Source organism: Plectropomus leopardus, chromosome 1, assembly GCF_008729295.1.
Source record: "Plectropomus leopardus isolate mb chromosome 1, YSFRI_Pleo_2.0, whole genome shotgun sequence".
In the NCBI taxonomy this organism is placed as follows: domain Eukaryota; kingdom Metazoa; phylum Chordata; class Actinopteri; order Perciformes; family Serranidae; genus Plectropomus; species Plectropomus leopardus.
The window spans coordinates 16588949-16603562 of record NC_056463.1 but is presented as its reverse complement, the minus strand read 5'-3'; the positions used below and the strand labels follow the sequence as shown (position 1 = coordinate 16603562).

The following is a 14614-nucleotide window of genomic DNA, read 5'->3' as shown; positions in this document are numbered from 1 at the left end:
ACCAGCTTTCCAGCTCAAATGTAAACCCATTTGCATCGTTATTATGTACAGTCAGAGCAATGGACATATTTTTAAAGAAAGTCCGCTCAGGGTAGGTGAGAGGGGAGTTGTGTAGGCCCAACAAATCCCAGACTTTGTCCCAGGGGATTGGTGTTTGAGACCAACAAACAACAACATCGGTTGTGGTGTTTGTGCCACTCAAAGCTGATAAACGCAATCTTTTCCTCACCGTTATTAAGTAGTTTTGTAGCCTAAACCTACCCGCCGACCCCTTCTGCATAAAGATAAAATGCAAAAGACTGCCCTGGCTTCATTTTGGCAACGACCAGGGCTTCCTCCCTAATGGCAAAATTTGACGAGTAGGATGAGATCGCATCCCCTAGCACTTAATTAGAATAAGTCAAAGATAAATACACTCAATTTTGATGCTTCTTTTTGCACTCTGGCACCTTATTTACATTTAAAGCAAAAATGTAAATACATTCATTTTCATAGCGAACGAGAAATGGTCTGTGGGCTGTAAGTTTCATATCACTGCTCTGTTTGCTATACAGCTTACAATTATCATGCAGGTGGTATTACTTCGCCTGTGCTCCTCTTCTAGAAATTAATCCACACAGTACAGTTATTATAACTTCTCTTTTTAAGACTTACAAAAGTCAATATGGTTTAAAAATGGAGCCACTCAAAGATCATTATTTTCTACTTTTTAGCACAAACAGCAGCCTAATGGGATTGCAGTCATGAGTCTTTTCTCTGATTCAGGGTGCTCAGGGTTAGTATTTCACCAGCATGCACATTTATTTTTGCTGACAGATTCAAGTTTGTCCCCTTGCTGTTCACTGCAATGCCGGTGTGAATGTGTATATGCCGGTGCTTAACCTTGAGCACTCATGAGGTTATTTATTGAATTTTGTTTATGTTGTCTCTATGTGCAGACATCATAATTCTTTTTATCAGTCTTAAACCTTTTACATTATAACTGTGCAGGTTAGATTCCTCTTAGTGCTGTGTGGTTTTTCACTGAACCAGATGTTTGAAGAGGTGTTTTCTCACTGCAGTGTCCACCCACTGTGATTTTCTAAACTTGGTTACCTTACTGGTGACGTCAATGCTGTTTGTGTCACCTTCAGTTCAATCTGCCTCTTCTCCTTTTCTTCCACATGTACCTCTTTTTGTTCTCACATTACACACCTTTTAATGCTCATAATATTATCTGTCTTCTCTCCCTCTCCTCACCTTCTCTCCTTCACCCTTGTGTCTTATCTTTCATGCTCTTCCTCCTCTCTTTTTGTTCCTCTAACAGTCTCCTCCTCTCCTTCCCCGTCTCCTTTAGGAGCTGCTGTTCAGCGTATGTGCCCTTAACGTCATCTCCACCATCGTGTGTGCTCTCGCCACCGCCATGTGCTGTATGCAGATGGTCTCGACTGATGTGCTGCAGATGGTGAGTGTAAAGGAAATGCAGACAACAACAAAAGCTGGCTGTATGTTCTTTTCAGAGGCAACCCTGCCAAAATCAAAATCATTTTTCTAGTCTGAAGATCTCTATCGTCAGGTTAGCTCAGTAATGATGTGCCAGCCTTTATCAATTTTAAGATAGTGGAGAATAATGTTTGACTTTTTGGTCGAATCCTCCTGCTTGGTCAGTACAAGTGAACATGAACACACAGTGAAGGTCAGTTGCCACAGGATTTCTCTCAGTGTCCTGCATCTCAAAAATGTGTTGTATTAAAAAAAAAACCCAGCTGAACACCTCCCCGGATTTTTCACTTCAAAGGTGCACCGTCCTCAGCGTGACCCTCTTTTGTCATTTTATGTGGGACAATGAAACTATTACCAACAGCTAAATGCTTTCAGTCATGAGGGAAATTAGCATGGCCAAGCTCCCTTTGTGTTGCACACCAACAATAGTTATTTCATGCCTCCAAACACATCAGCAACTGGAAAGGTAGAGCAACGCTGCCAACCCCTCATATGAAATAGCTTTGCAGCACCATTTGATTCAACCTCTAACACATTTTATGAACGATGCTGTAAATTCTGTGCGTGCTATAAAGAGTCTAGATATTAAAACTTGTGCTCCGGGCTGAATGTGAAGCCTGGTTTGATAACAGGTTGATGCAGCAGGAAATCTGCAATAATTTCATCCATATAATAGCTAGTAAAATAAATTAAGTTTAACTGAAAGTCCAAAGTGCAAAAATCACATTAGTTTCATCTCCATGTGAGTCACAATTCAGATCAGACTGTAAAATAAAAGCTGCTGTAATCAATCATTTTATGTGAACAATGGGTCAAATGACTGCATGTAAGGGAATCGTTCTTGGCGATGAACCTACACTGAATTACCACCCAGCTCTACAGCACCAAACAGCAGACAGACAAAGTTAGCAGGTGGTGAACGTACATTGCGCACCTAAAAAGGCAAAACTTTCCCTCAGAAGTCAATGGCGACCAAAACAGAGCTAGAAAGAAAGTTAATATATGGTCTTCATAACTCAGTTTATCTTTATCACATACAATGGTTTGCATCGTTTTTAACAATTAGTGCCCCACGAATGGTGTTGTCATGTGACGTAATTAAAATAAAATTATATACTTAATGCAAAGTTATATAGGTTAGATTTAGGCAAGTAAAGTTACTTAAATTACGTTTAGGAAAAAAACTTTGTTTGTAATAGATGGTTAATGGACCTGCACTTGTATAACACTTTTCTAGTCATTCGAACACTCAAAGCACTTTCACACTCTGAGTCACATTCATCCATTCACACACACATTCATACATTGGTGGCTGAGACTACCATACAATGTGTCACCTGCTACTCAGTTTTTAACCATTCATACACATTTACACACTAGAGTAACAATCATCAGGTGCAATTTGGGGTTCATTATCTGGCCCAAGGATTCCTTGACATGTTGGATGGAGGAACAAACGCTGCAGGAAAAAAGCAAAGAGCATCCTCAGGGACACACACCATCCAGCGCACTCTCTGCTCAGACAGAAACACTCCATATACAACGTCAGACACTGCAGACTGGACAGTATCATAACACATAAAGCACGTTTTTATAACAGTTTCCTTCCAGCCACAGTCAGACTGTTGGCAAAAGACGCAAGAGGGGGAGGGGACATGTCTGCCTCATCTTCTCAGGGCAGTGTGCAATAAAAACTGCAATGTAAACAATTGCGACAGCATTTTAATTTACAGTTTGTAACTTATTTTAACTTATTGTATTTTGTAGTGTTCTTTTTCAATTGTACTGTAGCTTTCTTTTGTTTAAACTTCTTTATTTGATTCTTGTTAGTTTTTATCTCTATTGTCTTTTTTTCACTTCTTGGAGCTTGCACAAAAGTAATTCCTATGTACCCGTACTGCCTGTGCATGTACAAATAGCAAAAATAAATTTCTTAAACTGGGGATTGAACCGCCAACCTTCCGATTAGGACAACCTGCTCTACCTCCTAACCCTCAGTTACATAGTTATGTATGTCAGGTTCAGGCAAGTAAAGTTAAGTAGGTTAGGGTTAGGAAAAGACATGTGGTGAAAAGTCGCACTAAAATACCTCAAAGTCCACTTGGTTTCACATAGGACACAAGCACCTCACTTCTGGGGGGAAGTCCTATTTTTTTTTGATCAATGGAACCTGCTTGCTGTCTGCAGGATGTGAAACTGTTTGCTAGAATATCAACTTTACAAAGTGTTTTTAAAGCTGTACTGTTTGTTCTTGTTTCCACTGCCCCCACTTGGGAAAAAAAAGTTAATGTAGGTTTAAACAGTGATAAAGCTCCCTGGGACAGGACCATAGAAATAAGGTCTTTTATATCTGTGACTATTTAAGAACAGACAAGTGATAAAAATAAATTCATTTGAAGCTGTTTGAATCATATAGCAATTAAAAATGAGATTGAAACGTCATTCTCACGTTGACATAAGGACAATATTCCCAGCGGTCCCTGCTTCAGTGGCCTAATTTCAGATGATCAAAGCTGTGGACACGTCGTTCTCGAAGCATCTTACTGTCTAGACTTTTGAGGACCTGTAGATATAAATGCATTGGGGGCTGTTCTTTTTTGTTTGTTTTATTTTACATGTAATTACATATTCTGAGCACACATACATGGAGGTATGAATGAGAAAATTACAGTATTTGTTAAAGGAAAACACCAAAGTGGACATGCACACCAGCAGGAAAACATCTATAAATTGAAGAGGCTCAACAAGATGTCATCTAATTATTGATTTACGGAGAGAAAAGGCAGGGCACGTTTATTTGTATTGCAACTTTCCACATCAAGGTAATTCAAAATGCTTTATATAAGACAGAGAGGCTTTTAAAATAGATACAAAAGAAACACTAGGACATAAAAAAGACACACATGAAAAGGATTTAAATGAGTAAAATGAAATAGAATAGGAGATTTTAAAAAAAGCTAAAATAGAATAAAACAAATCAAACAGTAGAATAAGTCAAAGATAAAGCACAAAAGCACTGTGTCTTATCTCCACCACTCTCGCAGAGCTTCCAGGAGTGGCCCCGTTTTCCCATTTACCACAAGAGGTGTTAACCTTTTATTTAGCTCAGTAAATTTCGCCAAGTCAATAGCAGCAGTGGCAGTCTGGAGATTAGAAAAGCTGGCTGGCTGTGACTGGAAAGTTGTCCCACTTAGAGACGTCTGTCTGAGGAAAGTAAATGAGCAGTACTTTCTGGAGCTTCTGTTGAGTTACCACTGAGCAAGGCACTTGAGTCGCAGTCGCTGCAGTAAAACTTGTTCTGTGACCAGCAAGCACAGATGGGAATAACTGCTCGTAATGAGGAGAGGTGCTGTGGACACGTTTGCTCAGTCATGCCTCGCTGGGTGAATAATGGTGTAAAATAATGAATAAACAACTACGAACTCAGTGTAATAAAAGCCTGATAATGGTTGTTTTTATGCTGTGTTTCAGTTTATGCCGCATAGAGCGCGGGCTCTGAATGCTGACTGTATGACCCCCCATGGAACCATCCTCCACCAAACACTGGACTTTGATGAGTTTATTCCTCCCATCCCCCCACCGCCATACTACCCCCCAGAGTATACCTGCACCCCCTCAATGGATGGACAGAGGTGAGATGCAAAATACTTCTCATCAGCATCACATTTCTTCTCAGTGCTAACACACAGCGCTCAGTGCTCCCCAAACTCTGGTACTGATGTATCTTCTGAGATATGTGGATACTTTTAGGGAATACACAATAAAAATTGTAATTTGCTATTTTGCTAACAGACATAGTATAAAGTTTATAAGGCACTGTAATTATACACAATAGTCTGCTTGTAAATCAGAATCCCATTTTAAAAATGTATAAATGCCTTGCAGCCAAGAATACTTTGGCAACCCTCCAACTCTGAAACTGTTAAAATTTCAATGACACTTGACTCTGTTTTATTTCATTTACTTAGTGGAAAACTTTTGCAGTTGCTGCTTATTACAGTACAACAGAAAACAATACAATACAGCTTTATTGTCCACCATTGAAGCATTAGTGACATCCTATAAAACATATGTGGACTGCTAAACAACTACCAATGATTCAAGGGCATTGGTTTTGCTTCAAATTTGTGGGGGACATGTACGAAGCTGAGGATGTGGGAAACATTTTATTTTTTATGAACCAATTTGTGTCTTTTCTGCATCAATTTAAAATGGAATTAGTTCTGTCAAAAAGTTGTCTGTTACTTTAATTTTTTTGTTTGGGGAGATAAATGCACATGTTCCAAATATTGAGGGGGGCTTGTCCCCTATGATTAATTATATGCAAAGTGCAGGGAAGTCCAGAAATATATAATATTTGTTGTAATAAGTGATATGGAGACTACAGATTACTTTCAGTTAGTGTAAATATCTGATTGCTGTGGTGATAAATGTGTAAATATTATAATTATTCTGCCAAAGGAAACATAAAGCACCCCCCCAAGAGCGCAGCAATTCAAATTAGGGTATCAAAGCACTGCATGTTCTTCATTTTTATTATAATAGATTTAGAGGACTAATTAATGAAAAATCCAATGTTGAATTGCTCGAGAGACCTGTCTCAAAATGTTCTGCAGTGTGCACTGCAACCAGATTTCTGCCAGTTGCTGCCCTCTCCTCAATATGCATTCATATCTGCAGGAGGAATGAGTGGGAACTGATAGTCAGGCTTAAAAACTTCTTAAAATTTTATACAATAGTACACATATATTTAAGATTCAGGATGAATCTTTTGGAGCCTATAACTGCCCCTCCACAGACACCTGAAAAGATATATATATAAATATATATATATACATATATATAAAACGTGATGAAAACAGAAAAGACAAAAAACATACTTTGGGAGAAGTTGAAAGGATGAGGCGTAATACATCTTCTTGCATATGGAAGCAAATAAGAGAACCAATAAGTATTTAAATTTTGCATTTGTTCTGAATTCACCTGTTTGAAATTAAAATATCTTATTTTTTTTCAATGTTTACATATTCGGTTCCTAAAATTAAAGTTTCAAAATTAAAAAAGAAGACACGAAAAAGATTTTGGTCGCTCAAATCGAGCGATCAAATTTAGATCTAAAAATTCTGGTTAAAAAAAATCAAACAACATCTGGCCCAAGACAAGATAGCCAATTGAGCCTGAATGTTTTGACCAATCAAATTTGAGTGATATTGCTGTATGAATTTTTTTCAACTTGAATTTTTAGATCTGACTCTCTAGATTTGACCATTCAAATTTGACTTGAATCTCTCTCTTTTTAATTATGAAACTTTAATTTTTGGATTTGCAAACATTAAAAAAAAAAATCAAACTTAGTTTTTTAACTAGCAAATCAAGAAATTTCATATCACAATTCCATCTGATGATTCCGTTTTTAGTGTAAAATATTTCAATACATTCATAAATTTAGTAGCGTTTAAATTTCAATATTAAGTATTCAGTGGCTGTTAAGATTCAAATATTTATTTGTTTTCATTCTTGTGGACAGAAACGGTCAGTTTAGTAAATTTATCAGGTTAAAATTAATTTAATGTAGACCAGCCCAGTTCATCCTATGAGATGGTGAGTGCAGATTATAGATGCCAAAAACAATATTTGCAGCCAAAGACAAATCCAAATCCATCATATTAAGCAGCAGTGGCATGTGTCTACTCACTATCTGACTGTGACCATCTCATGTGGTATTATCATTCATGGTCAGCTCAGAGCATTTCCCTCCGCTAAGCAGCTGCGACATTCATGATTCTCAGCTGTTGTGAAAGATCAGTCGTCCCTTCCCTCATCACTCCTTTCATTTTCTCTCAGTCTTGCCAAAGAGAATGCTGCCGATGTAGCCATTTGGCAGGAAGCCACATCTGTTTGTCAATTATGCCATAAATATAAACAAGGCAGAGGAAGCATTTATGGTGTCCCTGCTCAGGGCCAGGGATGTGTCATGACATCATCATGCCTCGGATGATTGGTGGAAACTCTCAGGTTGTATTTCATGCTCTGCCACTTTAGAGGAGAATGGGGTTGTAATTAAAAGATATGACTGAACGCATGGCTGCTTGTTCTTAATTGGCACCACATGAAACGGTGGTGGCCCTCATTGAATAATACGGTACCCACATATATTCTCTGGATTTAAATGTCGGGGACAAGAGGATGTTTTTCATCCTTTCTTTCTTAATGTTTTATGGACAATACACTGTATTTTTGACTCAGATGGGATGGATATACAGATTTGCTGAGCCAGTTTCTTGAGCACTGCTTTATGTGACTGGCTCAGTGTACTCTCCACTCCAAATCTGATTAATATTTCTGGTTTTTTTTTGTTTGTTTGTTTTTGTCTTGCTTGTTTGCCGTTTGGTTTAAACTCTACTGTTATGCCCCTGACAGAGGCCTGCACCTGGACTTTCCTCATTCTCCCTTCAGTGCCATCTACGGGGTGCCCATCAACAGCCCGGGGACTCTGTATCCAACTGACCTGCCGCCTCCATATGAGTCTGTGGTGGGGCAGACTCCTGCCAGTCAGGTGAGAAATACAAGCAAGTGCTGCCTTTAAAAGGATAGTTCCGATTTTTTGAAGTGGGGTTGTATGGTGTACTTTATATACATATATTACATATAGTAGATGTCAGTCTGCATGCCTCTAGTTTGGAGAGACAGGCTGGAAAGCTACAGGAAAACTAAGCAATTTACTACTGTGGAGGGGTCAGCAACAAAATATATTTGAGCCACCTAAAAAGGTCCACCTAAAAAAATCAATATCAGTGTAAGTGTACACTATATTGAGAGTATTTTCACTGCTTTACCTTAATGTCAGATAGTGATTTCCAACTGGAAAAGGGAGCCATTACATCATTACATTTAAAGCCAGACTTCATTGAGAAAACCAGTGATTTAATATTTCTGAACACAGGAGCTGCAGGTCTACTGCTGCCTCGATCAGTTTGTTTGTTTGTGTTATTGTGAGACTTTGGTTTTTAAAAAGGTTAGTTTGGATTGACCAAAGTCACACAATAACACAAACTGATTGAGCTAAAATGATTGTTTTTCTCAATGGAGTCTAGTTGCTTTGACGAGAGCATAGATGGGGAACTGAAACCATTCTTTCCTGCTGGAACTGGCTTTTTGACAGAAAGGTAAAGTAGTGAAAATGCTCTAAATATTTCTCTCAATATTGATGTTTTTTTTTCCTGTGTAACTTTTTTCAGATGGCTAAAATATGTTTTTTTGCTGACCCCCATCCAGTAGAGTCTCCAGAGACCTTCTTTATGGGCAACTGGGCCTAGGACATTAAATTAATCTATTTGTTTCTAAAGAGAACAATCTTTTACCTTCTGTAATCATACATATAAATACATTTTAGGCTGCGTTAACAAAAGGATAATATAACACAAGAGTCTACAGCCATGCAGCTGGGCTGCTCGTTCACAATCTGGAGGATCTGACCCCACAAAGGGTCACGTAAGCTTCACAGGGCATAGTGAGGCCTTCTTAATTTTAACGCCTTTAGAATATTTTTACAGTAAGCCTATATCTCAAGATTTCATTCATTTCTGTGAAGAAAACTAAATGAAATAGTTATTTTTTAAAATTCTGATCATTATTTAGGATATAAACTTTTAAAAAATCTCACAGGATAAGAGCAAGACCTCAACACAAGCTGTATTCACAGAGCCTTCCCTCTCTGCTGAGCAGCCTGGTTTGTTTTTGGAAAATTGTGCAATTAAAACAACCAAGAGCAAGTAGAAAAATGGCCAAGCCTTAGGCAGAAGAAAACACTGAATTTCTTAAAATTGAGGAGCCTTATGAGTAATAATGATTAAATTTGTTTGACAAAACAAAATACAGAATAAGAATTGTATTAAAAGTTACTAAAAAATGTATCAGGGAAACCTATCTCTTCGGCAACATCCACAGGAATTAGTATTCTTAAAATTCATCCAGATTGCTAATTTTACACAAATGTCCTGCAGTTATTGTGTTAACTGTTGGGATTAATTGTGCATTATCTCCACTGCTCTGTACTGCCACTGTTATGCATCACTATTATGGCTTGAATATAATATGAAACATAAAATATATCACATAGTCAGCAGTCAGCAGATTACTCAGTGATAGAAAAGGGTCCCTTGAGGAGAAATGTTGGAAACCACTGCTGTTGGCACATTGGTGCTTTGAGCTAAATGCTAATTTTAGCATGCTCACAATGACAAGGCTAACATGCTAATGTTTAGCAGGTCGTCTAATGTTCAACATCTCAGCATGTTAGTGTGGAGTAAAAATCCTTCCTCAGGTCAGTTACATTAGATCGTCACCCATACTGGTTACTTATCCAATTATGACATTGCAGTCCTTTAGAGTTCAACGTGAAACAGATTTACTGTGAGTCTTGAAAGATTACCCACACACACACACACACACACACACACACACACACACACACACACTGAGCTGTTCCAGGGAGCAGACTGAACTGTGTCTTTATTACATTTGATTTTATGCCGTTCACATCCCCGTCCTCTTGTGGGCCTTGTTGGCGGTGCCCTCCTATCGTTACGCCCTCTGATCTCTACTCCCCACACACTTTATGCACCAACCTGTTCCTGACACCACTGTTTCTCATCCTCTGAACATGATGACATCACCTGAGTGCAGATGGCAACCACACACACCAAGTTGAGTACAGATGGCTAAAGCACACACAATTATCTTTTACATCACATATAAGATGACAAAATGATACAATTTACAATGACAATATGTTTATTGATTCTGTGCATATTATTGATACACTCAGTTGAATAAAGATAAGTGACTGTTTCCCACATCAGCATGCTAACATTAGCTATTTAATAAACATTAAGTAAACACAAAGGACAGCTGAGGCTGTTTCTATGTTTAAAGCTCCTTCTGACTGGAATAATCTGCTTTTAAATATTCACCCTATATCATCTATCCACTTTCTCCAAATTTCCCTGTCGTTTTCTAATATCATCAGTTGTACATGTCCATAATAACACCTCTGTAATTAATTATGTTTTATAACTTTTTTACCTTTTGCTGTCACTGTCACAAACACATTTCTATAGTATAATATAATTTAATGAATGAAACCTTTATTGCCCCAAGGGGGATTTGCTTTGTACAAACAAGCTTAAAAGAGTACCAATATTACATTCACAACAACACATAACAGAAAAAAACATCATAACAATCATGATCATCATTAAACTGGTAAGGACATTAAGTTAAGAATGATCCATTTCAAACTCTGTTTGGAGGATGATCCTCTGATTTTGTATCTCATATAATTTGATATTTATTGTTTTGTTTTTTGTTGTGGTTTGCTTTTTGTCTTTTCTATGTCATTGCTGTCTGTTTGCTTGTTTTTCTCATATTTGGTGTGGTTTTAATTATGCTGGTACTTTTGTATTGCATGCAGGAAAGACCCTGGCTGGAATTGAGCCTGAGTTGCATAAAAATGAAGTAGTTTGGTTAAAAATTAAAACCTTTTAAATATTGATAAGATAGCCTTCAAAATGGGATTTCAAGGTTGAGCACAAATATACTTGAAAGGGGAAAACCACCTAAATTAGGAATTCAAATATGTTATTTGCATGGCCTTGGAGAGTTCAATCAGTATTTGCGAATGCAAGCTTCTCTATCTACAAGCCAGAAACCGGAAAGGTAAATCTCAGATGTGTGATTTCATAGGATATAAAGCCTGAAGCTGCTCCCCAGACAATCAATGGGTGCCTGATTTTGTGAATTCAAGTCAAGTCAATTTTATTTATCAAGCTCATCAACACAAATCGCAATTTGCCTCAGAGGGCTTTACAGCATACTACATCCCTCTGTAATTCACAGATGTTTTTTTTGTTTTTTTTTTTCGTTTTTATACTGAAATTACTGTAGTGTTGTCAATTTTAAACAGAAAATTCTCCCATATAGGCTACTCATTCCCCTGAGTGCTGCAGTCACCCTGTTTGCACCTGCTATTAACATGCATCTTGGATGATCTTAACACAAATTGACAGCACTAAATACAGGTATAAATGCCCACCTAGACACATTTTCGATTCAATCTCTCAGACAACCTGCCAAGCTGGTTTAATACCACATATGGTCCATATACCACATATCCTTTATAGTATAAACACTAATGTCATCCTGATGCATCTCCAACAAAGACAAGACCTACGTCACCAATGCAGGACGTGGTGGTTTTGATGACAGCGCACCAATGCTCCGTTGCTTACCCAATTTATGTCAGAACTTACGTTGAGTTGGATGAAGTGTTGCTTGACTGTCCCTCATTTTGCTCTAATATCCTTCTCTAATTGGTTAGTTTTTTTTATTATTCATGTCAAAATGGTATCACTACTGTGTTCCCCTTTTGAAATGTTGTATGTCAGTGTCATCTGAGTATTTATACGCCTTTTCAGATTTACTGAGGCACTCTCCCTGGACTGTCATGTTGAGCTGATCAGAGCTTTTTTTCAGGCTGAGCCTTCGCTGCATCTCATTGTTCACAGCTAAAAATAACTTTCTAATGTGCACGCAAATCCTTTTATCTTCCATTATATTCTCACCACCATTTAACACCTTAGGCTTTCAAACCCTTATTTCCATTATACATGTTAATCCATAGTTCTCTACATGGTGTCCTTCAAAAAGGTATCAGCAGAGGATTTTCTCACCTGCAGTAGATAAGCAGCGGTTGCTGTAAATAGCTAATGTGAGCGGGCAGTGATCGACTGATGGTTTGCGAGAATAAGAAACTCAGCTGATGACTTCAGGCTAGAGACCCAGCATGATGAGAAGTTAGATGAACATATATATGTCACACACTGTAGCTTTAAAGGCCCATAAGTGAATCTAATTAAAGTGTCATATTCAACACTACATGATTAAAGTGAGGCGGCTCTGTCAGTGTGTTGTGGTCTTATAGAGCCCTCTAGTGGTTTTGAAGGTTAGGTGCCACACAGCTGCTTTTATGCATTACAACCAAAATATCCAGCTCACTTCGTTTTGTGCAAACAGTGCCGTTCTTTTCTCATCACTAATATTTTCCTCTTCACAGGTCACCACCAGTATCGAGCAGCAAGCCACTGAATCCAGTCTGTGTGAGAGAAACACGACTGCAGGACTCAGCACTCAGGGTAAAGACAGTTTAGACTGCAATCAAGTTTGCATAGAATTGCTGAAATGTTTTTTATCTAGACGTAGTCATGCTGATGATACCGTTTGCCCTATTTTCAGCCTCAGTGGACAGTGCATCACTGATGGTGTCAGAGGTGGCTGATCCGGACCAGACTTGCTCCTCAGAGGACTTGTGCTCCCTGGAGGTCCAAGGCTCCGACTCCTCTCCCTACGGCACACCCCACACTGCCCCCATTGACGGGAGCTGCACCAGCCTGGAACTTTGTACACGTGGCCATCGTAGCCAGCGTAACACTGACGCTCGCCCCAGTGACACAGGTTACAGTGAGTCCTCACACACCCAGGAGTCCCTGGAGCGCTCTCCGGACTGGTCCTCAGAAAACTATAGTAATCTGGACCAGGAGGATTCCACAGACAGCACACATGCATGTGAGGAACTCAGGGCTGCAATGCACATATGTGACGAGCTTGCGTCAGCCAAACATTTACCAGAGGAGCCACCTAAAGCGTCAACACACTCCCTCATTAAGGCAAGAATGATGAGCCGGAAGCTCACACTCCCTGTCACCATCCCCCCGCCACCTCAGCCTTGCTCCCCCACCTCCGTGGCCTCCTCTGGAGGGACTTCAGCCATCAGTCCCATGGCTCCCTCTCCTTCCCCTTCCCCTCCGAGCAGGCCACGCGGCCCCAGGCTGTGTTTCAGTGTTTGGTCACCATCCTCCACATCGCAACCCCCCTCTACCTCAGCGCAAAGTGGCTACTCGCCCTCAGAGAGGCCTCGGGTGCTCCGAGCAGCCAGGAGGTACCGTAAGCTGGCACGCATAGTCCGTTCCACCAGTGATCCCATCTCCTGCTCCACTACAACAGGAAGTGAGTACAGCAAGAGTGTCACACGCAACACTCATATTAAAGCGGAAGGGGGAACTATGTCCATTTTCAAAATGCATACATGTTATTCTCATAATCTAAAACAGTCCAAAAGATAGAAGTAAATAAGATCAACTGTTTACCAAGTCTGAATACCAGAGTGCTAAAATTCAAATTTGTAATGTCATAAATTTGGTTGTTAGGTATGATTAAGACCAAGATTTTATAGTTATCAACTGCAGTTGAGGAGATTACTGTGGAGGAAATGAAGTGTCTGATCAGAGGTGTCACTCTTTATGATTCTTACTCACCAAAGGCTCATTTCTATAGTAAATGAAATAATGGAAATTAACGATTCCCTATTTTTCTAGTGGACCCCCTAGGACTTATATTAGCACCCCTGGGGGTCCCTGGGCCCTGTTTGAGAGCTTATCTGAGCAATCTGTTTTTTTTTATTATTATTTTAATGTAACATTCTCCAGTTTGAGCATTTGCTGTTTTTCCGCCATTGTATAATTGCAAACCAGCTGTCACTTGGGTTTTGACTGTTGATTGAACAAGACATTTGAAGACATTACCTTGGGCTCTGAGATTTGACATTTTATAGAAAATAATAGATTAAACAAGGAAATAGATGAAACATTCATTAATACTGAAACTAATCATTAGTGGCAGCCCTAAGCCTCCTTGTCAGTAAGCAGTTGAGGCTCTATCAATAACAGCCCATGCCTGCTTTATTGCATCTATACTCAGCTTCATGTCTCCCTCTACAGGAGAAAATTGTGGCTGCGCCTCTGCAAACAATCCTGCTGAAGACTCAACTCATGCATCACCAGAGCAAGGTACCATCATAGAAACTGTGAATTTATGTTAACAACATTCACATCCTATTTTATAAAACAAGTAGACCTGCAGGACAAACTTGCAGCATGGAAGAGCCAATTCATTAAATTTCACTGAAACAAATGTTAGTTATTGTCACTGTCCTGTGAAAGCCATGTAGCATCTCAAAATTTGGGGATTTTAATTTTTTGATAAACTGAAGGACTACATTTTTCTCTAAAGGTACTTT

At 39.0% G+C, this 14614-nt stretch overlaps 1 protein-coding gene across 2 annotated transcripts in view; it reads left to right on the top strand.

The window, feature by feature from the left end:
• Nucleotides 1-14614, top strand: part of fam189a1 (family with sequence similarity 189 member A1) — a 125504-nt gene that overhangs the window by 108448 nt on the left and 2442 nt on the right. For both annotated transcript variants that reach the window (XM_042488884.1, XM_042488893.1), the window contains 6 exons: nucleotides 1337-1444; nucleotides 4954-5114; nucleotides 7903-8038; nucleotides 12596-12674; nucleotides 12775-13545; nucleotides 14316-14384. In XM_042488884.1, the coding sequence (XP_042344818.1) occupies nucleotides 1337-1444; nucleotides 4954-5114; nucleotides 7903-8038; nucleotides 12596-12674; nucleotides 12775-13545; nucleotides 14316-14384 (1324 nt within the window). The remainder of the gene's footprint in view (nucleotides 1-1336; nucleotides 1445-4953; nucleotides 5115-7902; nucleotides 8039-12595; nucleotides 12675-12774; nucleotides 13546-14315; nucleotides 14385-14614) is intronic.